The sequence below is a fragment of the Scardinius erythrophthalmus genome (assembly GCF_964197995.2).
Source record: "Scardinius erythrophthalmus genome assembly, chromosome: 2".
Taxonomy (NCBI): Eukaryota; Metazoa; Chordata; class Actinopteri; order Cypriniformes; family Leuciscidae; genus Scardinius; species Scardinius erythrophthalmus.
In genome coordinates, this window is record NC_138222.1 from 36312588 (window position 1) to 36338186 (window position 25599).

The 25599-nt window shown below is 37.2% G+C and overlaps 1 protein-coding gene across 4 annotated transcripts in view; it reads right to left on the bottom strand.

The window, feature by feature from the left end:
- The window catches only part of sorcs2 (sortilin-related VPS10 domain containing receptor 2), a 212561-nt gene that overhangs the window by 4575 nt on the left and 182387 nt on the right, over positions 1–25599 (bottom strand). For all 4 annotated transcript variants that reach the window (XM_081358435.1, XM_081358434.1, XM_081358433.1 and 1 more), the window contains exons 7-25: positions 22653–22771; positions 19076–19165; positions 13753–13932; positions 13242–13388; positions 11511–11613; positions 10474–10550; positions 9988–10079; positions 9025–9132; positions 7907–8027; positions 7222–7355; positions 6929–7057; positions 5492–5663; positions 5139–5325; positions 4710–4843; positions 4298–4421; positions 1980–2092; positions 1747–1869; positions 995–1094; positions 108–210 (exon numbers count right to left, since the gene is read on the bottom strand). In XM_081358435.1, coding sequence (XP_081214561.1) covers positions 108–210; positions 995–1094; positions 1747–1869; positions 1980–2092; positions 4298–4421; positions 4710–4843; positions 5139–5325; positions 5492–5663; positions 6929–7057; positions 7222–7355; positions 7907–8027; positions 9025–9132; positions 9988–10079; positions 10474–10550; positions 11511–11613; positions 13242–13388; positions 13753–13932; positions 19076–19165; positions 22653–22771 — 2356 coding nt within the window. The remainder of the gene's footprint in view (positions 1–107; positions 211–994; positions 1095–1746; positions 1870–1979; positions 2093–4297; positions 4422–4709; positions 4844–5138; positions 5326–5491; positions 5664–6928; positions 7058–7221; positions 7356–7906; positions 8028–9024; positions 9133–9987; positions 10080–10473; positions 10551–11510; positions 11614–13241; positions 13389–13752; positions 13933–19075; positions 19166–22652; positions 22772–25599) is intronic.

Below are 25599 nucleotides of genomic sequence, written 5' to 3' on the forward strand. Positions count from 1 at the left end.
TTGTCTAAATATGTGAAATAGCCTATACTTTTCAAAATTGTAGCATTTTCAAAATGTAAATGAATTGTATTTTATGAATATAAAAAAAACTGAAGTAACTGCCAAACCTTTTAAACTTGAAGAGTATGAATGCTGCAGCAGAGATCAGGCTTATGAGGAGAAAGACAGCGAGAGCCCAAACACCTGGACCTGCAGCAGCCAGACGAGAACCTGCAGGAGACCAGCTTCAGTCATCAGCATATATAGCATTATCAAACCCTTGCTCACATTTCTCATTCATTTCATACCCATTTTTACCACTTTAAAGGCACAGTTTACGCTTGATGAGAGAAATCTCGTTTTTGGGTGAACTATCCTTTAAATCGTCACCTGACTCACTTATTATAAACTTACCAAACACTTCAAAAACAAACAAACAAATAAAACCAATTCAAAATCAGAACCAAAATCACACAAATCACACACAAATGTACACACCTTGTGTGGATGAAGCCATTTGTGTGGCTGTGATACAGACAACATCAACAACAACAAAATTACCAAAAAATCTTTAAAGGAAAGTTTACAAAAAAACAATACTCAAACATGCATGTGTTATTAAAATTAAGAAGCACTGTGACTTTGACAAGCTCAAAACTCAAACAGAAATGCAAGCCAACAGAAGCATGCATAAAGAGTAAATGAAGTCAACTCAACGTAAAGACTAGACCAGAAAACAGAACAGAAGCAAGACATTATTCCATTATTTTCCCTTTTATTTTCTAACTCTGCATTAGCAAGACAATAATCTTAAAGTGAAGAGGACACTTCTAAAAGCGAGAGGTAAATGTGACGCACCAGTCTCTGTTGTGCTGGCAGACACTTCACTAGTTATAGGTCCTTAGAAATACATTGTATGCTTTAGTAATTATTGATGAAGGGCTTGCTGTAAAACTATAATTATTAAGTGACTCTTGGTTGTTGAAGGTTGTGGAATCTGTTTTATTTTGCTCACCTGAATCGGAGGCCGCCAGAGTCACCAACACTCGTAACCCTCCTCTCACAATGAAGCTCACATTGTTCTCACTCAGAACCTGCTTTATGGTGGGAACACGCTACAGAAATGAAGAATACACACACAAGTTTAATACTAACAAACATCACTTCAATACTCATGACTGGTAACACTTTACAATCAGGTTTCATATGTTAACATTAGATAACTACATTACTTAACATGAATAAGAACGAACAATACAGGGTGGGCCATTTATATGGATACACCGTAATAACATGGGAATGGTTGGTGATATTAAAGTCCTGTTTGTGGCACATTAGAATATGTGAGGGGGCAAACTCCTCAAGATGGGTGGTGACCATGACATATACTAATGTGCCACAAACAGGACTTTTGTTTCCGATGTTTTCGGAAACAAAGTTTCGGACTTTTTGTTTTCAACCATTCCCATGTTATTACGGTGTATCCATATACATGGCCCACCCTGTACTTCTACAGCATTTATTAATCTTAGCTAATGCTAATCTTAAAATTTCCGACTACAGTTTTAAGATCAAAATGTTCTCTCTGTTTACATTCGATTCAATAAACTCTATATCATGTTTATTCCTGATAGTATCTCCAGGCTCTGACAAGTTGCGGATATCCATTTTAGGCCACCGTATCAACAATTCTATTGCTGGACTAATGTTTTGTTGAATGAGCATCTATCTCTTCTCATTCGAGTGGCTTCTTCATAAAACACCTACCTTATCCACAAACACACTCCTCTTCACTGGTGTGCTGACTGGAGGAAGAACATACAGGTCTGCAGTGGTGGGAAGACCAGGCTTTACCATGGTAACCAAAGAGTCCTGAGGAACCCCTGTGAGCTATTAGACAAAGAGTTCGATATGATGAGTACAATGTAAAATGTTTTACATAAAAAACAAACAGAGCTCTAATGTGTGTGTATGTGTATGTTAATGACTGAAGCGAGAACCTTAGCAAGAATCGTGGTTACGACTTGTCCCACATCTTGTCTCCATTCAGGGATGTTTGGGTTAAAGCGGTCCAAATTGCGACTGAAACTCAATGGGATGACCTGGAAATGATCTGAAGAGAGACGTTTAAGGTGTCATGATGAACATTAAAAGTTAATACTGCAGTTAAAAAAAATAAAAAAAATCAGGCTGTATAAAGTAAGAGATGTTTTTAAGAGATGTTTTATGAATCATGGCAACTAAAAATGTGCTGTCAATCAAAAACAAAGGACAGGTTCTATGTTAAGACTAGAAAAACAGCACAGCAACAGTTTCAAAATCAGTTAGGAATTGTTTAACCAAGAAAATCAATTTTTAATTTACTCACCCTCATGTCGTTCCAAACGCAAATGCTGTTATTTTTTTCAGTGGAACACAAACATTTTTTGAAGAATCTTGCCATACAACAACAGTTTTATTTTAACAAACAGGGTTCTGATATGTTCAAAAACACCCAGAAGATTTATATATATTCTATACTGTATTCTCACTGTCAATCAGTCAGGCTCTTACACACAACATTTTTTTTTTGTTACTATAGCAAAGGAAAGCAAATGGGTTTGGAATGACATGAAGGTGTTTAAGTAGATAAATAATGACATAATTGACATTTTTGGATGATTTTTCATCTGACCCGAAAAACATTCTGTAAAAAAGAATCGCATAACCAGTTAAAAAGATGTGATCTAAAAAAAAAAAGCATTGAAAATTTTACAGCTAAGTCATTTGTCTACAGACATTTAGGTTGCAATGTCATCCAACTTAATTTATTAAATTACGTAACCCAACACGTTCAATTTGAGTTTGAGGACAAACAATATGAACCAGTGAAGTGACACAGTTGTGCACAACAGTTCTTCATTCTGCATTCAAGCTGAACATTGTCTCTGAGGAAGACTGTCATTTCTGCTTTCCAAGCATGACCTCATCCTATCACACCACACTCATAAATATTCAATCCAGCTCGGGAATCACATGAATATTTTATTTCTATTTAACAAGAAAGAAATATGGTTTAGAAAGATTTTAAATGTCACACAAATCAAGAAATGAAACAGTACCAGTACATTGATTGTTCTCAATCTGTTTCAAACTCTGTAGTATTGATATATTGTTCCTCTGAATGATGGTTATCTTAGGGTGTATGTGTGTAGTTAATCATTTACTATCTGTGGTTGTCACAAAATCCTTGTGGTTTTGGATTATTCATCACACATACTGGGCAGACTGGGGTTCAAAAATTGGTCCTGGACTTTCTGTCCCCGTTTCACAACACACCGGTACACAATGTTTAGAGCAATTTAACATCACTTACTAACATAAAAACACAACACAATAATATAAATGCTATTTTTGCTTTTTGTGCTCATCACTTACAGTAATGAACAACTGGCATACTTATGCCATACAAGTTATAATTTGTATAGTCTTTCTTAGTGCTACCAGGCAAATAGAATTTAAAATAGTTTTTACACAGTTCAGTTAATTATCACCAATGATTAACTATACCAAAATGAGTCCATCAAATAATTTGAATGTTGCACAGGAGCCATGTGGACTGCCTTCATGGTGCTTTTAGTGGTTGTATTATTTGTCCTTTTTGGAGCTTGACAGACCATGCTTTCCTTTTGTGGAACACCGTGTAAACATTCTTCTGTTATGTTTTGTGAAAAACTGGACCAAATGAGTTTGGAATGAAGTAAGGGTGAGTAAATGATGAAAGAGTTTTTATTTTTAGGTGAACTGTCCCTTTAATTGGCTGCTTCTTTTTAAGCACAGACCAGACATGGACATGCCTGGACAAAAATAAAATGTTTGTATTTACTGAACCATGGTCTTTTCTGAAAGAAGACACTAGATGTTTCCTTGTTCAAATAATACAATAATAATAATAGTAATAATAAAATAAAATAGTCCTTATTTATTATAGAATAATGCATTTGAACTATTTACAAATAATACTTTTATTCTAATACAGTCAACCCTGCCTCCTTTGATTTGATTGGGCAGCTCAAAAATTTTGACGAGCAGTGTTAGACCAATGCACTGGGTCTAAACATGATATGATTGAACTGGATATCAATTCATAGAAATTACAAAAATTTGGCCGTGTAGGCCAGGCCTGGGCTGAAGGGAAGGATACGTAACTATCATTCATTCTATATATATATATATATATATTTGTATAGCAGCAGTTGTGGCCCTCATTGCCCAGCAGCCCACCAGTCCGCCCCTGATCCCCTGATGCTGAACACCTTCATGGGATGTTTTATCTTACCGTAAACAATGACAGTCTTGCTGTCCTGCACCATGGAGCGACCATTAGAAGCCTGAACTGTCACAGGAACTTCGCCCTCCTCAGAGAACCTTGTAATCAGGCTGTTCTCCAGTGTCAGCTTTGGCTGTCGAGGGGAAAGACACGTTTTGTATAAAGGCAACACTTCAACAGCCACACCTGAATCTTCAAGCATAAGCATCTAAAAAATGTTTTCTTATTGTTTTTGTTAAAGTCCGCACAATGACTTTAATACTTAAAAAATAAACACACAAACAGCTATAATAAAACAGAAAAACAAATGAAACTGAAACGTGAGCATTGTGAAAATGAGCGTCTGCAATAGGAAGCATTTAAAGCAGCGCCGTAAAAACATATATTAATATGTGTATAGTTATAAATGACCACAGAGTACCTGTAGGTTATCTCCAATCCACCAGTAAAACACGGTAAGGTTTGCCTCAGTGGGCAGCACTATAGCTGTGAGATTTACTTCTTGATTTCTGCCAGCGATCGGGACCACCTCCAGATGGACATCCTGTAGAGGAGCTGAAGCGAAAAGTGAGGACAAAACAGAGATAAATAAAAAATCAAAAGTCTATTTTTCAGGTATTGAGATATACAAACTTTATATATGGTGTAAGGTGTGCGTACAACTTTGTAAATAATGAGCGTCCATATTGAAATTAGTTTTCTTTGGAGTTCTTTTTGTTCAGGTTTTTTATGTGGGCCTGATTATTGGTTATGACTCAGTAAAACCCTTTCAATCTCACAGTATTATAGATAATACTAACCATTATGTTCCAAAAGTTCACTCTCACTCAAATCTGAATATTTCACTGACCTGTGACCTGAATGTAAAGTGAGGCTTGGTCGTGTCCAGCAGAGTTTTCAGCCTTCACATTCACACGGTAAACACCTGGCTTCTCATAACGGTGCTGAATGGGTTCGTCGATGACAGTCAGGTTTTCATATATAGCCCTGACCCCATCCATTAAATCTACCTGATATCTGGTGCTGGTGGTGTCACCCTGAGGAGGGAAATACAGTGAAACAAATCAATGTTAAAGATGCCTAAAATTAGCAGTGTTTTTATTTGCCTGTAAATCTTTAGCACACGGAATCTAATATATTTATATCATTCCAGTTGTCTAACATTTTAGCAATCAAGTAGTGTAAATAATCCATGCACTTCACCTGTTCCTGATGCACTATAAAGGTGATGTCATCACCAGGTGCCACGGCCAACATCTGTCCTTTGATGCCCAGCTGCAGGCCTTTAGGGGGCAGCAGAGGACAGGAATGCTGCTTTGCGCTCTGTTCTCTATTCAAGCCACCCTCACAAACATTAGCGATGACCTTCCGGTAACTTCAACAGACAACACAAAACATGTTAGCCTTGACTTGCTTTTACTTGCCTTAAACTGACAAATCCTTGTAGTGTTGCTGCCTGGATTTAAACTCTTAGTTATAATGAAGAGTTGTGGAAAAGGCACAATACATTCCTAAATAACCGAACTAAGAGGTGGCTAAAACATCCGTATAATATGTTCAGAAATGTCTTGGTTCAGAAACATAGAAAAACAGCTGAGGTTTTTCTGAATGAGGTTCTGCTCTACTTAACACAGCTCAGTATGGATTTGATGGACACAAATCTGATTTGGTTTACAAATCGAATCTTTTCGACAAATCATTTTGCAAGCAATGAAATCTGATCTGTTTGTTCAATCTAGTCAGTACTCTATACAGCATATCTGCTTTGGTTGCTATAGTAATAGTGTCATAATTGAGAGTATCTGTCAGTATGGAAACTGAAAATGTTGCCTCTGCTCTGTCCATCTTAAGTGTTCACAAAGCATGAGACAACATAAGTAACACGTTCATTGCAAAACCACCGAACTGTTCACTCATTCACTATTCACATAGTAAGCTAATCATCACATAGTTTGCTATACGGATGTTAAGCCTGACGTGACACATTTGTGGATCCAACCGCTTTATCAAATGCCAAAATAAGTCCACAAATAGAGCTAATATACACACACGGTGTGCTGTAATACTACCAAAACGTCACGATCCGAACCTTTACCTCCATATCGAAATCTCAGTTGGTCAGACAGCGATTCATCTGTCCAGAATCTGTAGTGTAAACTGTGAGTTTTTTTACATTTATTTTTTTAAAGATGTGTTATAAATAAATAGTGCTCATAAATGGCTGTTGTTGAGTATTCTCACTTGAAACAAAATAGAACCTATTGAATACCCAGAAACAGTATTCAATAAGTCACGACTTAACAAGCAGATATGGTGAAAAATGAACGTGGGGACAGTTCCTGGTAAATATCGTCCACTATGACATTTACATATGTGATGTAAAACAGTACTTGAAATCTGATCTGATTTCAAAACATATGTGGATGTGATACTGATCTTATCTGGCTGTCTGAATAAAGAAAAAGAAAAAAGGTGTGTTCATATAAAGTGTCTATGGCATGAATGAGTGGGTGTTTTCTGACATATTCAATAGGTGTGGTGATTTTACCCTACATTGTCTAACACTCTGCAGTGTGTGTGTGTGTGTGTGTGTGTGTGTGTGTGTGTGTGTGTGTGTGTGTGTGTGTGTGTGTGTATTACCCTGTGCTGGACTTATAGCTGTGTCCTAAATGGCAGCTTTCAGGTGGAGCGTCAGGATCATGCCAGAAGTCAGGATAGCAGCGATCCCCCTCTAACCTGAGGCTGGGAGCTCGCTCAAAGCCGTAGTCGCTGAGAACACACAGAGGCACGTAAAGCTCTATTTTTAGCCCCAGATCTAAATGCACAATTCACTGCACTGGGGTTTGAAAGTGAAGTAAAGAGTGTCTTGTTACATCAAAGACGTATGTGTATATTTGCAATTGGCTTGAAAAGGTTATCACTTTGTTTCGTACCAGGCAAAGTCTTTCTCTGAGCACTGGCAAGGTTTAGCTGTTAGAGCTGATGTATAGCTCTTCCCTTTAATGCAGAACGATGTCTCTTTCCTCCTCCTGTACAATCGTTCCTGGCCCATGATGCATTTCTCTCCCTGTAGGAGAAGACGTGTCATGCATTTCCATTTGAAAAGTAGTGGTAACACTTTACAATAAAGTTGATTTGGTTAACATGAGTAAACTACATGACCTAACAATGAAAAATACTTCTTAAGCATTAATTCATCTTAGTCAATGTTTCAACATTTACAAATACATTTAAAAAAAAAGATGTTATCTGTTAATATTATTTAATGGACCTGAGCTAACATGAACTAACAATGAAAAGTTTTATTTTGATTAAATAACATTAACAAAGATTAAATCCTGTAAAAAATGTTGGTTAATGTTAGTTAATACTAATGGGACATTATTGTAAAGTGTTACCAAAGTGGTAAATTGATTCACAAATAAAAATCATATTTCCTTTGCTTTTGTTGCTGTAGATATGTCTTTTCTTATTATTATTTTGTTTTGTTTAAATGGTCTTCATATCTTTTCTTATTATTTCTTCTCATTAGTTTAAATGAGTTGTACAGACAGCACTCTGATTCAACTTCTAGCGTTTTTGAGCATGCCGTAACTAGAGAAAACAGCCTGATGTTACCTGTAGGTCAGTGAGTTTCCATGAGTCATAATCAGCTTCTGTGCACTGTCTGGGAAACGACTGACGGAAATCCACCTTCACCAGCTCCCAATCCGAACGGTAACTTATGTGGCCAAATACCCTGTCCACAACAGTAAACATAAATAAACATAATCCTTCGCCCGTCCAATAATCCATCCCTCCATCTATAAACATCTGATTATCCTTTAAACCGCAAATGTTGAAATAAAGGCCATTCATCCCTTTCACCAAAAAATGAGACTATTGGAGTGTAACCTTGATTTCAAGTCACAAATTACACAATTACACATCTTGGGAATGGAGCAAACGAGTGGACAGAAACATGGTTTCGCTCATCAGCAGCGTGTTACTAATGAGCAGGGGCCTCTTTAATTGAGGACATTGAATCTCACATTGCCTTTATCAAAAGCGAAGCCTCTTTATAATACAGAGACCACCTGCTGTTTGGCGTCTATGGGAAGATGCTCTCCACTTAATCCCAAATAAAGCACTGTTCACCACCACAAGGATGAACCCTGTATCTGTGTTTTTGAGAAATCAGTGCACGGGTGTCATGAACGAGTAAAAATGCTTTGATCATCTGGCATAGCACTCATATCTGAGACAGAAGAAATTCTACATTTTGCTTTACCATAAGTATGGGCTGTGTCTAAATTTATAAATCTACTTCCGTCAGTTAAATTAAGTTCTGCAAGGAATTTTGATGGACTAAAGGCCTGACCTTTAGGTCGGGATCATGCTCAAACAGCACAAACAAAATGACTGAAAAATCTATATTTGGTCCTAAGGGCCATAAAACCAACACAGGATAAAACAGTCCTAAATGGATAGTTCACCCAAAAAATAAGATTTACTCACCCTCATATTGTTCCGAAACTGTATGGCTATTTTTGTCCATACAATTAAAGCCAATGGGGTCCAAAACAATACAGGACCCCAAAACACTCCTCAAAATATCTTTTTTTATGTTCCACAGAAGTCATAGAGGTTTGAAACAACACGAGGGTGAGTAAATGATGACAGAATCTTCAGTTTTGGGTGAACTATCCCTTTAAGGTGGACTAATAATCAGTTCAATTTTCAGAGGACATACTCACGTCATAACCAGTGTCTCATCTCCAGGTTCACTCAAAAGTCCATCCACAAACACTGATGTGCTGGTGAAGTTGTGGACGCTCCACGTTTGTCCTTCATCTATGCTGAATCTAAGACAAAAATGTTTGATGTGATGTTGTATCAGCAGTATAGATCACTCATATAAGAGAGTTGTATATTATATCATACATCATGTGACTTATTGTATAAGTCTCTGCTTTGAGGTGAGACATTTGTTAACCAAATATGAAAATGATCCGTTTTCACATTTAAAAAAAATCTTCTAAAATGTATTATAAGCGCGAAGCATCATTCATTTCTCTCTTTTATAAACATTGTGAATATCCTGTTATGTAAAAATATCATTCAGTTGCCGTTGATTCTCAGTGTGAACGTGACAGTTTGAAGGCTACAAGCCAGCATAAGCACTACAAGCTCTTAGTCTTTTCCTGACAGAGGCGGTTGTTTGTACTGCCAAGACTCAACGCCGATGAAAGGCTTCAAGGCTTTTGTGAGAGATGGTAATGATTTTCACTTTGATCTTCATAGGTTTCCCTTTTACATACATTTGTGAAGTAAGGTGAACTGGACATCTAGCATGTGAATCACTTTATATTATATGGGTTAAGGGTTGGCTTTTACCAACCCTTTGCAGAGGAAGAGATTTAGGCTGCTCAAGAACTCAGGGTGGTCTGAAGAGCCCTCCAAAGCCAAATGAGCTTCTTAAAGCACTCACTCAAAGGATTACCAACACAATCAGGTCAGCAAAAGCCAGGGAGGGAAAGTCTTGAATTCTTGTTTTTCACACTAGTCTGACTCAGTGTTTACTACTACTCTTCTTCTCTTTTTCTAAGTCCTTCTGTCAGTCTTTGTCATGTCCGCAACTGGGTACATTTGTGTTTAGTTTACACTTACTAATGATTACATTTATGCAGACAATACATTACAGAAACTAATGATCTTACTTGAGTATTTTTAAAGGGATTGAAGTGTCCTTAATGGCCACAATGACACCGCCATGATCCAGATAGAGAATGTGATGCTCTTCTTCGAAAACCTAGAGTGTTAAAATGAAATAATAATAATAATAAAAAAAAGTTCATCATAATAAATATCAGAATCAAGATTCAATGTCGTTAGAGAAAACTGCAGTCGAGCAAATGAGAGGCAGCAACAATCCTGAAAATCACTGAAAGGACATTAAGACAGAGAGATGAGTCTGCCACATACTGAGCAGTGAAACGGCAGCAAATGAGAGGGTGTCAAATGAAATTGGGCAGAATGGGAACAACAAGAGGAACAGAGATCTGGAGGGTGCTGAATACAAAGAGCAAATCTAAAGATTTGTGACAGTCACAGAAGAATCTATGATGAAGCATTTTTATGAGACCGAATAATCGTTGTAAAACATCTTTGCAGATCATTAGTCTCTTCTCCGTGTTCATTCTCACCTGTCTCCAGGTCTTGCCACAGTCTGAGGTGATGTACATCTCTTCTTTATATTCAACCAGTTGAGACCCAAGGTTACCTGAAGAGAAGATGCACACAGAATATCTTCACATGAATACAAAGAGAGAATCTTTAATTTTCTTCTTTTTAACTTGAGGCAAAGCAGCAATTTCCTCACTTTGTTCGATTTTAAGAGAGAGGGAGGAGTAAGCGTGAGCGAGCTACATTTAAAAAGAGTGAAACTGTGAGAAAACTGGAGGCTACAGGGGATCAAAGGCTGAGAACTAGTTAGAGCTGAACATTTTACGGAGAGGGTGCACAATAATAGCAATAGAAATCTGGAGACTCAGTGCTCAGTCTCTGCAGTGTATGTACACATACATTTACATGGTGAAAACTAGCTGCAATGTGTTGATGACTCTTAAATCCAGAGGCTGAAGGGCTCTACTCATGTTTGTTAGTAAGTGAAATAAGTCAAGAGTGAATAAGTCAGCGTGACACTGTCTGTGTTTGTGTGTGTGTGTGTACATGTCTCTAGCCCTGGGGGAATAGACATACATTTTGACCTTGTAAACTGGCAACAGCTCTAGCCTTGGAATCAAGAACATTAATGTATTGTCTTCTTCAATTCCCCATGAACCCTGGGGCAATAAAGAGGAAATATTTCATATACCTGTGCCTGCCTCCTTTTGTGCCTCAGTGTGGACTCATCAGCTTTGCACAGCACTCAGAAATGGGGAAAACCGGATCAAAACCAAGGTTTCTCTTTTATTTATTTTTATGGTACATCACATTGAAATTTTCCCCCTAAAACACTTCTTAGCATTCCTTTCCTTTTTTTTATGTGAAGAAATAGTCTGCTTTGTACACACTATCATAATTTCCCTAAGCATGCTGCAGTGCAGATTTGGATTTGGACTATAATTATTTCTTGTAATTGAAAAGTTGAGGAGTACAGAGCTTCATTTGATTTGAGTTTTTGGGCTCCTCACCGCTATGGTGACAATACTGAAGGGTTATAGTTGTCATGGAGACTGACCTGCACCCATTATGAGGCCTGGGGCAGAATCTTTAGTGTGGACGGTTCCAGATACATACGGGTTGTCAGCCCAGCGCAAGTGGAGATGGAGGTGACAGTCAGGCTAGGAAGAAGAGCAGAGACAAAGAAAAATATTACTCTCTTTTAGTATCTATATGTATAGGCTCCGACTTTTTTACACTTTGGCAATCACGCCAATGTGATTACCCAACAGATGCACCGCCATCATTTTTTTTTTAACATAATGTCTGCACTTAGTAGAGAATCTGGACTCACTGACAAACACACAAAACCACCTTGCTTTAACAAAGAAATAACAGTCTAAATTCTACAGTAAGGAGTCCATAATTTAAAACCACTTCACAAGTCATACTACACAACGTCCGGGATAAAAGATGGATCAGGGCATGAATATAAAGCATATTTAAGGTGCCGAAAACCTCAAAAGGGGTGGCATTAAAAAAGACGAAGAAATGGCTAAAAATGGGAGATGAGCAATAAAAATGAGAGAGGAAGGTAGAGAGAGTGAGCAGGAGAGGAGAACGATAGGAAAAAAGACATGTCAAAAGGAGGGCTGAGAGATGGGACAGATGTGAGAAGGGTGGCTAGACAGACAGGAAAGGAGAGAGAAGTCGATATATGTCCTTTCAGCTCTGCTGGCTTCTGATTTGTATCTCGTCTCGTGTTTGCCAGAAACCAAATCTGTGTCTTAATTAATGGCCAGCTACCAGTTACAGGTGTTTAAAATGGACATTTCATATCATATATTACATATTATCTCTGGCTGTGTGTGTGTGTAAAGAGTAAGCCCTGTGGATTTGTGTGTGTGTGTGTGTGTATGTGTGTCTGTAGATTGATGACTCAGATCATTTTTTTTCTTTTTTGTCTCATGAGAAAGCAGCAGAACTAGTGCCTGCTCTGCCCACCAACCCACAACCGCAAACAGCGGGAGATGAGTCAGATCGAGGGGTCAATGACTTCACGTCTGTGTCTGAGACAGTTGTGGTACAATCATCTTGAAGAGGAAAAAAAGCAGAGTGTGGGCTGGATTTATATCCGTAGCTGTATATTGAAATAAAGTCTTGATTTTGTTGGTATGAATTGTTGGTAAAATTACATCAGCACACCTATATTTAAATCAAATGTGGTGTTTGTATCTTAGTTTTTAGTTTGTAGGCATGTTATTTTGTTTGGGAAAGGTAAGATTTTTGTATGTTTCTGAAAAAAAGTCTCTTACCAAAAGTCTGCTCACCAAGGTTGCATTTATTTGATCAAAGACTAATACTGTGAAATAGTATCCTATTACAAAACCACTATAAGAACGGTTGTCTATTTGAATATATTTTAAAATGTCATTTATTCCTGTGATGCAAAGATGAATTGTTCAGCGTCATTACTCCAATCTTTAGTGTCACATGATTCTTCAGAAATCATTCTAATATGCTGATTTGCTGATCAAGAAACATTTCTTATTTTTGGCCATGTTGAAAACAGTTGTGATGCTTAATATTTTGGTGGAAACCGTGGATTCTCTGATCAATAGAAATTTTAAAAGAACAGCATTTATTTTAAATAAATATTTTCTGTAAAAGTCTTTACTGTCATGTTCGAAACCCCAAACTTTTGAATTGTAGTGTATTTGTAAAAAATGTATTTGATTAAAGTTAATGTAGCACTGATAGATAAACAGCAATGCAAAAAGCCATTTGAAATGTGAGCAGATATATTTACCTGCTTGCAACTGACAGGTTTGCCGTTCATATCAGTTGTGGGAGGAGCCAGTGGTTCCCAGTCTCTGCCTTTGTTGTAGGTGATAAGAGTCGTCACTTTTCCATCTACCTTTTGATTGGCTAAGAATACGCCCTTGATGCCACGAACCTGAAAAATACACAAACGATATTTTGGCACTACTCAGTATCACTTAGATCCTGTAATATGTGTTAGATCAAGCTTATTTTAGTAGCACAGGGACATCAGCTTCCTAGAATCACTTATTTATTAAAGCACGCTACTGGCTATGAATAATGAGTGAGTGAATATGCCTGAAGACTTACTAGACATCACAAGCACTTTTATGTGTGTAACACCTCCACTTTTAAGTGGTAAAGGTCTCTGTCAGTGTGAATGCAGTCATGTAAACTTTACTACAGCTGAGCTATTTTCAGTTCATTACGCATTAAGTGGGATGTAAAACCCACACTGCCTTGTATTACACAGGGACTGTGTCGGGTGAAATGTTGACCTCCAGGATGTCGATGAGGACATTCTCTTCAGGCTGCTTGGTGCTGCGGACGTTCTCCAACACAATGGAGTAATAGACTCCCTGCGGATCTGACTGGTAGAGGTTGTACGTGTCCGTCTGATACCACTCCTGAAGAGCCAGGAATACCTGATTCTCGTCTGTACTCACGATTTGCACATCCTGCACAAAAAGAGAGAAAAGCAGAAAGATATGGCACAAGGAGATTAGAACATGTAAGGGTAAAAATGAAATAAATTTAATGCAAATTGCAGTTTCAGTTTTCTTAGCAGGTACAAATAATTAGCACAGCGATTCTTTTGAGTGTGTGTCTTTGTGTGAATAGAGACAGAAAAGCTTGATGCTTTCACTGGAGCTTACATAAAACAACAACAAACACAGTGCTGCATATAATTCCATAGTGATTATACTTAGTTGCTTTGAAATGAAAAGTTTCTTTTGAGCTGCTGTGAAGAACTGAGTTGGAACATAAACTGGGCAGAGACAGATTTAGATGAAATGAAAGCATGAACAATTAATAAATCCACCCTATAATTAGATCCTTTGGTTTGCTTTAAAATACAGAATCAACACTAAGCTCCTGAGTTTTGGTAGCTTAGCAGCATACATCCGGGTGCTGTGGCAAAGACTGGGTCAGGACGGGGGAGTTCGCAACCATGTTGTTCTTGCCGATAAAGTGAAAGTGGGTCGCATTAATTTAGGCACAAAGATGAAGGGTACAAGCTCATGCCCCCAGCTGAATTCATTCATAAGAACTTAAGTGAAGAGCGAGTAAAGTCCCTGAAGCATTGAGCAGCTTTAATGTGCTTCAGAGACCAAACTCTATTTCTCACTTATGTCCCACTAACAGCAGTTTAGAGGCACTGAGCCCCCTCTGTGAGAGGTCAGTTACACAACACTTGTTTGCTGGGAGAATTATAGGAATAAGAATAAGAACGCTAAGGATAAAGTAACACGCTTGAAGAGCAACGGTAACTTGTGTGTGCGCATGTCCATTTGGACCAACTAACATTATTGTACATGCAGCAAGAAATTATGTTAGGCACAAAAAACTGCAAGAGAGGCTTTATGAGTAATAAGTCCACTCTACATATGCAGTATATCTTATATCTGAAATTCTGGAAATTTGGAAATCATAAAAATGACATTTATTCAAGTGATTTTAGTCAGAATTGAATAGAATTGCCAGACAATATCATATTTCTTTGTCTTTTTCACTTCCCAACAAAGGCTGGAAGTTTTTATAGCCTAATACACATTAGATTTATTAGTCTTGTGGTGCCACAGAGCATGACGGGGTATGTGGTTTGCTCTGTCAAGCTTTATCACAATTTGTATCAACACTACACAAAATGCTTACAAACAGATTGGTACTTATTATGATCAAACACCCAACTCAGAAAGTCTTGGCTTAAATTAAAAAATGAATAACAATTACACCTTTTGAGAACTTCACAAAAAAAACTCTTCCAACTCACCATTATAGTTTTCTAATCCTGATTCATCCCTATGGTCTCCTCCTTCCTAAAATATTCTCCTATATCCACATGCAAACAATTCTGAAATGTACCAATTGACTATTCTGATGAAATAAAAGCAAATATTTAATTTCAGAGAAGCTCTTATTGTCACGATCACCAGTGAGAGTGCCCCTTGATTACCATCAGAGGGTACTCCAACTCAGACTATTATCACTCTAGCAAAGACTACATTACCCATTACACATTACCCACTGCCCAGACTATCAGCCTTGATTGTATTCAGCTGTTGCTTGTTAGTTTCTGCCAATATAAACCTGGTTAATTCAGTCACTCTTCAGTAGGTCTTGTTAGTCTGTAAGTACTGCATTTCTGAGCCTTGTTCCCCGGCTCTCATTGGTTTTGCCTTAGCTCTGGACGTTGTCTTTGTTTGGACTGCTCATCCGTGTTCCGACCTTTGCCTGGCATTTGTGTATGTCTGTGGATTAATTAAACATTAAACAGTGTTTGGATCCTCAAACCTCGAGTCTCGGAGCAGTTATGTTACACTTATATAGAGGGGAGTGTAAAAGTGAATAGAGGCATTATTTTTACTGATCCTAGTTGTCATGAGGTTCATGATAACATCTGGAAACAATCTATCACAAATTGTAATAGCTGAGAGACTGATTTTTTTCAATCAGATTTGGAGATGGTACTGAACACGCCTCTTGTCTAGAATCGCAATGTAATTCCTGTCTGTTTGTTTTTGGGTCAAATATGAACAGCACAACATCTTTTAGTTAGTTGGGAATTAAAATTTTAACGATGAGGTCATCTTTCAACCAAGGCTTACACAAGACAGTGAAGTCATCGCTGTGAAACACAGCTGCTGAAAGTTTCCCTGGAGAAAGTGGAAGTTTTAAATGTGGATTATTAGATCATCTAAATCATCACAACAGCAACAAGAACAAAAGAGTAATAGGATTAAAACGGAAAACGCTGTAAAGCACTTTTAGTTTTAGATCTTATATTTTAAAACACTGAATGGATGGATCTGTCCTGCTTTTGTCTATCATGCTGTGTGACAGGACATAGTACTGATAACAGCACTATCAGAACTTAAGACAGCACTATCCTCTGACAGCAGGCACAGGACCCCTATCAGCCATGACACAGCTGCAGGACATTTGTGTCTCTGCCTACAGCCACAATCCCTGAGTGTATTATTGGCAGGCTGGCTGAGTGTCTATGTATAAGAAAAAAAGGATGGTATGGGTTACAGACATGCTATCCTTAAAGTCTATTTGTATATATATAAAAAAAAAAAAGTGTCTGGTGGAAAAAAACAATTTCTCTGTGTCTGGTGGATTCTTTGTGCTCCAATAGTGGTGCATTTGAATTCTGGTCATGCTGCCATTCCTGAAGCGGAGAAACAGGTCTTAATTGGCCAAAATCAATAGTATTGTTTCTATTCACAGTCTGTTTCAAGTAAAAGAACACTGGGCCCTTTTTAAGTGATTTTGTGTGGTTGGAGGGATTGCAATTTGACTGCAATACCAATATTTACCAAGGCTAAAACATTTAAAGCAGGCCTACAACATTATAGATGCGCCATACAGTTAAATTCTCTGGAATTATATAGTTTTTTAAGTTCAATTAATGATTGGGGATCAAGAAGATTGAAATGAGCCTTCTGATTTTTTTTCATTTTAGATTATCATCTCAGATTTCATTTGAGATTAAAATGAAAGTCATCCTAAAACATAGAGTGCTAAATGCTTTCATCCATATAGTTTATCCAAAAAGAAAAATTCTGTCATCATTTACTACCAAACCTTTCCAAAGACTTTCTTTATCCTGTGGATTTCATTTTTTTAAGAAATCAATGGTACCCAAAACAAGTCACCAACATTCTTGACATTCTGGCAATTCTTGAAAACAAATTCTTGGCTATCCATTCCCTTAAACTTCAGATTTTAATTTTTAGATATAGCAGGCTTTACTTTCTCGCAAATTTCATAAAAATAAAATAAAAAATAAATCATTGAGATGAGCTTTAAAAGAAGAAAGACAAAGGATGAGAGAAGGAAAAGAGAGGAAGATGTAGAAAGTTTAGTGGCGCTTAGCCATTCAGTGCCATAGGTGTGTTACAACAAACAAATCATCCCGCTGGAGACAAGGACCATCATTAATCCATAACGTAAAGAAAGAGGAGATCTGAGACTGCATACTGGAATTGGGTTTTGCATTTTTCAAAAGGTTTTCAATTATTCACTGTGGAAAATATGGGCACAACATCAGCCAACCCCATTTCTCTCTCACACACTCCAGCTCTCCTCTGGGTTCTTGAACTAGGTGTCTAAAATTTGACCCATCTGCTCAGTCAAGCGAAACACGGCTAAAAGAGCACAAGAGGGTCTGAGATGGGAAAAACATCAATATTGCTTTAACCCTCAAAATGACACCACGTAAGGGAAATGACAAATATATCCGTTAAAAATTCTCAAAAGCCCTTGCATATGCGCTTGAAGGCACTGAGAGAATAAATCTATAGCGTGTTCAACATCTAGAGTAATTCATTCAAAGCTTTTATCGTTTGCCATTAAGGCGAATGCCTGGTAATCTGGAGCATCTTTCTTAGTAATACTCTTTCTCTTACACTTTTCTCTCTCTCTCTCTCTTTCACTCTGTCACAGTGAATCAGTGGTTGGCATAGTTACAAATGCCATTGACAGCAGCTGCCCTACTGCCTCTCTCCTTTCCCTGCCTTTCTCTCTCTGAGGTGAAATATACATGAAGCAGGCCCCCCTGGCCTCCACTCTAATCAATGTTATTCAATTACAGTCAGCCAGCATTTTACTGAAGCACTCCCTTGGGGCTAGAGCCACAGACAGCCTGGTCAGTCATCAGCTGTAACCCTTAGCCAGCTGTCTTCTTTTACCAGCATATTACTGCCATACATCACGGCTCCTCAGTAGGTTAAACCCACATCTGGGTTGTAATGGTGTAGTGTTTCAGTGCTAGACACCAACTGTGCTCTTCGGTTCATACATATTGCCGCAATACGTCATAGTCAGTCTCTGGCTTTAAAGTGAAATCCTCAACAGCTGCAGTTGATAAAAGAACAATAACCACCCTCAAACAGTAATTCACAGTTAGTACATAGCTCATATATAAATAAAAAATCAGTCACTTCAAGCACACAACTATACACGCACGTGATACTGCTACACTATTTGTTACTGTCTGTTACTATGTAACACAGACTGTTTCACTGTTTGTTTCACTCCGCCTGTATGCACATGCTGTCAGTCTGTGCATTAGTAGTGGAGATTTTTCAGTGACTATTTTTGCAGGTTACATCAGTACACCAGTAGATGGCAACAAGTGACTGTATTCGTGATTGAGTCATTGAATAATTAATTCAACTGAATTATTTAAACTCTCTGATTCATTCAGCAATGAATCAATTGACTGTTTTTATGAGAGTCACTGAATCATTTACTCAACCAATTAATTAAAAAACACTTATTCAATCAGTAATGAAACACCACTGCTCTGTGTTACATGGAGATTCAGCTATTCTAAAATATTACTCAAAAGGTACTCAATATCAACTTCTGGTTTATTGAACTGTAGTATAAAAGCAATATCACACTTGCAATCATGCTGCGCAGTATAATCAGCACAAAAAGTGTTTTATACACTATGATTCTGAGGTCAAAAGTTTCTTCTTGTCTTAAACATACAACAAATATTTTTTGTAAAGAATACAACCCAAAACTGCACAAGGCATTTGAGAGTAAATATTGGTCATTTAACAGGCACATTTTTGAGGACTGTACCTTTGGAAGGGCGTATTTAGGGAATCTCATTTGAACAAATTCATTCCTCCGGTGTGAGACATAATACTTGGTGCGATTTCCTGTAGTTACCTAAAAAAAGAAAAGAAAGACAGTGTGTTTATTTGGTTACGAGTGCAGTTTTCATTTCACTATCCCAATGGTGGAATCATGTCTTCGTCGTCAGCAATTTTGAGACAAACCACTCTTTCTTTTTGCTAATTCACACTGTTGTTTTTACCTGGCTGGTATTATCCCAATAGATTCAGACTCTACAAGCACTAGTCTGTTGGTTTCTTGTACAAACTCTATAGTTCTCATGAACTGTGTCCAGTCTGTATCAGCGTGCCTCTGACCGAACACAAACATTTCACACACTGCAGTCCTGTTTCTCAAGGGCATATCTGAATTCCTTTTTTAACAGATGCAATCCCTTCAAAGAAACAACAACTGAACAGGTGAAAGGGGGTGGGGGAGTGAGAGAAATGAATACAGAACAAGAGCAAATGTCCTTGAGTCACTGTCTAATTATTAAAGATCAGAAAAGGGAATTAAATATCAGAAAAAAAATGAATGGAGATAAAAAATAAAAAACACAGAAAGAATGGAAATACAAGATATCAAGTCAAAATAAAGAACGTGAGACTAAAAACATTGCCAATCTTGTGGACATGCTGCAAATTAGCTAGTCATATTATATATACATAATTTTGTGTATCCTGACAAACAATGTCTAGACATATTTAATCGATCAAATCTTGAATCACATCTAAACTTAATAAAGTGTATTGTTCACTTCAGCACTCTGGTGAGAAATTTTCCTCCAAAGCAAAATGAAAGCCTGAAAATCACCCAGCATTTGAAATGCTATAGTTGTGGCTGCTTTTGCTTTAGAAATGAGAGATGTCATCAGTCTATACATGTGAAAATAGACTGCCATGCTCTTGAGAAAAAAGCCCAGCTCTGCACTTCTGAAAACATTTACTGAGCTGTGAATTGCCCATGAGGTCTATCACTTAACAGTTATTTCGATAGCAGCCAAAGGGACAAGGCTAATTGATGGTCATGCTTTTAATGTTGGTTAAACACCCAGAGTCCTCCAGGTGCACTGATTGTCCTTGCAGTGTAAAATAAATTACACTGTTGTCACACACACTCATTTTTGGTTGCTCTTAGTTTGTGTTTTCATGGACTTTCTTTTTTTTTCAGCAGTCATGTCATGTGTGTTTCTTTGTCTTAGTTTCCCGCCAGTCATCATCTGTCATGGACACTCATCAGATCATCACACCTGTTTGTTATCTCCTCATTATCACCTTATCTTCACTCTGTGTTTGTGTGTGCATGTAGACATGCTGTTAAGGTGATGATGCACAGGGCAACTTTTTGAGCAATGTTGCTGGCCAATCTTGCCGAACGATTGTTGCTTGGGCACTTTCCCATTGAAAATGGGCAATACATTTCTATCTGGATAATTTAGATCGGTCGTGGGCCCTGTGTCTCATCTGGTTGCCCGTTGACGGCAACATTGCCTGGCCTGTGTCATTTGTCACATTTTCCTTAAAGAACCCTTTTGAACTCACCTTCATCATCTGGTAACAACGTATGGCTGGCTGGAATTTTTTATTCTAATCGGTCAATACTGCAGGCAGTTATTTATGAATAACAATCGGAAAACTGGATAACTGACTATTGTCCCTGGCAACAGATTTTCTGGCTGTGCTCGTTAATAATAACTCAATGTCCATTTTTTATCTGGCAAGCGGTTGTGTAATAAGTGGCATAATGTGCATTCAGAAGGTCATTATCACAAGATAAAACCTTATAGGGTAATATAAAACCCTGACCCGGGTTGATTTTGCCTGGCTAAAAGTATATTATGCCTTACATGTGCGTATATACTGTATATTCTTCAGCAAGGACACATTCAATTTATCTAAAGTGACAGTAAAACAGTTTATAATATTAATTTATCATTTATAAATCAACAAATTAATTTCCTTTAAAATGTGAGTTTTCTATTTATCAAAGAATCCAGAAAAAAACAAAGATATTTAGCAACACTTTTAGCAACACAGAAATGCTATACTTGAGTAGCAAATCAGCATATTAGAATGATTTCTGAAGGATCGTGTGACACTGAAGACTGTAACGAGTAATGATGCTGAAAATTCATCTTTGCTTAACAGAAATAGAATATATTAAATATAAAACAGATATTTTATATGTGACCCAGGACCACAAAACATGGGTCAGTTTTTTTAAATTGAGATTTATACATCATCTGAAAGAATAAATAAGCTTTCCATTGATGTATGGTTTGTTAAAGTAACAACATGTAACTTTTCAACCTTCATAATATATTTCCAAGACCCTTGTGATAGTACATCGACTTACAATAGGTTGAATGAGACGTCTGCCAGAGCCTGACGGGGTCTGTATCGCTTTTACTGGCACTATGTAACTTCGGGGTGCAGGTAGTAACCAGCGCTCAAAAAGAACTACAAAATTCGACTGCTTTACGGCATATGTCACTTTGCCCCACCACTTCCTCAAATGTGGCCAACCAGCGCGTTTGTTTTCGTACGTCTGTTTTCGTCATGGCTGAAGCAGCAGCGAAACGTAAGAAGTCCAAGGTTTTGTCGAAGTAGAGTCGGAAGAGGAAAAGGGCGAGTGATAAACTGAAAGTCAGGACGAGGATCAATATGGGTCGAGCGTTTGCTCGCTGGCGTTAGCTTATGGAGGAGGAGAGTTACCAGACCGATGCTGACTTGGCCGTCATGCTGTTGAACTAGTAAGTAACTGTAAATTGCTTGCATACTATCTTTAGTTTTTCTAATCTGTTGTCTGCCTGGCTACGTTACGGAAACTATCTGGTCCTCCATTTATCTTCATGAATCAGCTAGTAGATGAGCGAATTATCAATCTGGTAGCTAGTAAACACTAACATGGTAGTTTTAGATGGTTAGGATGCTATCGCTATCATTCTCGTTCAGATTTGAGCATTGCAATCGACATGCAAATCGCAAATGTTTGAGTTAAAATGTTTAGTCTACTAAACGTGTATAAATTATGAAAGGGGGAAGATTAATAATATTGTCATTGCCCATATGAAAAAAACCTGCATGCTTCATATACAGTAACCGTAAATCATTTTACGACAGCGGTAATGGACAATTCCGCTTCCAACCTGTAGGGCGACCGCAGAGGAAAAGTTCCATGTTGTTGCTTTAAGATAGGACAATATTTGGCCGAGATACAACTATTCGAAAATCTGGAATCTGAGGGTGCAAAAGAATCTGAACATTGAGAAAATCGCCTTTAAAGTTATACATTTCCGTTTGCGATTGTGCTGCATTCACAAAAATAAATGTTGGGAAATTTACAACATATCTTCATGGAACATGATCTTTACTTAATTTGCTAATGATTTTTGGCATAAAAGAAAAATCGATAACTTTAACCCATGCAATGTATTGTTGGCTATTGCCTCAAATATACTCGTGCGACATGTGACTGGTTTTGTGATCCAGGGTCACATATTGTAATAATATTTCACACCATCATTTACACATTATTTTACCTTTACAAATATGTATTCATCTTGCACTGAGAGGGAATTGTGGTCAATCTTCCCCAAGAACTGTGCTGTCACCATTTTATCAGAGCAGTTTTGGATGAGACACGTCACATAAAGGTATCCTGGTGGGAAACACACACACACACACACACACACAAAAAGGGTTAGAAGAAATTTGACTTTCAAAAGTTTGAAGGAACTTTTATTTCTATGTCTAATCATATGGCTTTTGTAAGTGAGTGTTTGGATCCCATTCCAGAGGTGATTATGGAGCAAAAGATATCTGCAAAAAAAAAGGGAGCTTTTAACAAAATTAGCTGAAGCTGATCCTCACAGGACACATTGCTTTGCTCCAGAATGGCAGAAAATTAATTATGGGAAAACAGTGCTGAGGTGCCCAGTTGACGTGGCCTTTCTGTTTAGAATCTCACACAAAAGCTGGCTCAGCAACCTCTACAAAAACACACACATACACATCTGGTTTACTATCTTTGTGAGGACTCTCCATGGATGTAATGTTTTTTATACTGTACAAACTGTATATTCTATCCCCTTATAACCCTACCCATCACATACAACTTTCTGCATTTGCACATTAAAAAAAATACTCATTCTATATGATTTATAAGCTTGTTTCCTCATTGGGACCTCAATTTAGGCCCCCACGGTGACACAAGTCCCCATGAGTCTGTGTGCATTCAGGTTGAAGTCCTCACTGGGATTGAAAAACATGTACACACACAAACACATTTATCAATTCTCTAAATGTATATAAAAAATGACAACCAATTGGAAAATAATGAAAAAATTCTGAAAAATCAAAGTCAAAAGTTAAAAAAGTGAGTGCTTTCCTCTCATTCTCTGTGGTTTTTTTTTTTTTATAATAATTTTAGGCAAACAATTGGGCAGACTACTTCAGTGAAGAGGACGAATGGTTAATCAAAGCAGTACAGCAGAGAAATTCATTAAAAAGCAATTAGAATGGCTGAGCGCTTTGCTTCTGTCTTCTGACACACAAGGTCAGACGCACGCACACACACACACACACACACGCACGCACACACACACACACACACACACACACACACACATGGAGCATCTTATGAGAGGTTGAGGAAGCCACTTATGGGGTGAGATTTCGGTCACAATTCTGCGCGCGCAAGATCACATTTTGAGCGTGCAAAAGGGCATTTCGCACGCGCGTGAACTGAGTTTTGCGGAGAAATGTTCGTCTCGCAGATAAGAAAATATTGCGAGCGAGCGAAAATCAATTTTGCATTTAAAATAAGTATTTGGATGTGCGCGGTCGTTCTCTTTCGCGTGTGCAAAGTTTCACTTTCTTGCTCCTTTCATACCAGCCGTGAGCGCTCTCTAAGCCCAGACGGCTCGCTTGCTCAACACAACCCAGCGTTACAATATGCCATAATTCCAGCCAATCAGAGATAAGACTGCTAAATTCTGATTGGCTGGCTTGAAAACCAATCACAAGACTCCCTGCATCACCGACTGTGGAAGAGAACTAGTGCAGCTGAGTTTATTATTTATGAAAAATATTCAAAAACTTCACTGTAATTCACTGTATTGTTGGCAAATTCAGTTTACACATCACTGCTGTCCTGATGGTTATACTACAAGACTTATTTTGTATAAATATTGTTTTGCGTATTTTTTATGATTATTATTTATGAAAAATATTAAAAAAACGTCAATGTAATTCGCTGTATTGTTGGCAAATTCAGTTGACACATCACTGATGTCCTGATGGTTATACTACAACACTTATTTTGGGAAAAATATATATTTTAAATTATATATACAATTGTAAATGTATAATTTTTATGATTTTTATGAAAAATATTCAATAACATAACTGTAATTCACTGTATTGTTGCCAAATTCAGTTCACACATCATTGCTGTCCTGATGGTTATACTACAACACTTATTTTGGGGAAAATATATTTTAAGTTGTATATACAATTGTACATTTATGATTTTTATGAAAAATATTCTAATTTACTGTATTGTTGCCAAATTCAGTTCACATATCACTGCTGTCCTGATGGTTATACTACAACACTTATTTAGGCAAAATATATATTCTAAATTGTATATACAATTGTAAATGTAGAATTTTTATGATTTTTATGAAACATATTCAATAACTTCACTGTAATTCGCTGTATTGTTGCCAAATTCAGTCCACACATCGCTGCTGTCCTGATGGTTATACTACAACACTTATTTTAGGGAAAAATATATATTTTAATTTGTATATACAATTGTAAATGTATAATTATGATTTTTATGAAAAATATTCAATAACATAACTGTAATTCACTGTATTGTTGCCAAATTAAGTTCACACATTACTGATGTCCAAAGTTATTGAATATTTTCATAAAAATCATTTAAAAAAATCATAAATTTACAATTGTATTTACAACTTATTTTATTTTTTTTTTTCAAAATAAGTGTTGTAGTATAACCATCAGGACATCAGTGATGTGTGAACTGAATTTGGCAACAATACAATGAATTGCAGTAAAGTTATTGAATATTTTTCATAAAAAATCATAAAAATTATACATTTACAGTACAATTGTATATACAATTTAAAATATATATTTTATCAAAATAAGTGTTGTTGTATAACCTTCAGGACAGCAGTGATGTGTGAACTGAATTTGCCAGTGAATTACAGTGAAGTTTTTGAATATTTTTCATAAATAATAATCGTAAAAAATACGCAAAACGATATTTATACAAAATAAGTCTTGTAGTATAACCATCAGGACAGCGGTGATGTGTGAACTGAATTTGCCAACAATACATTGAATTACAGTGAAGTTTTTGAATATTTTTCATAAATAATAAACTCAACTGCACTAGTTCTCTTCCGCAGTCGGTGTTGCAGGGAGTCTTGTGATTGGTTTTCAAGCCAGCCAATC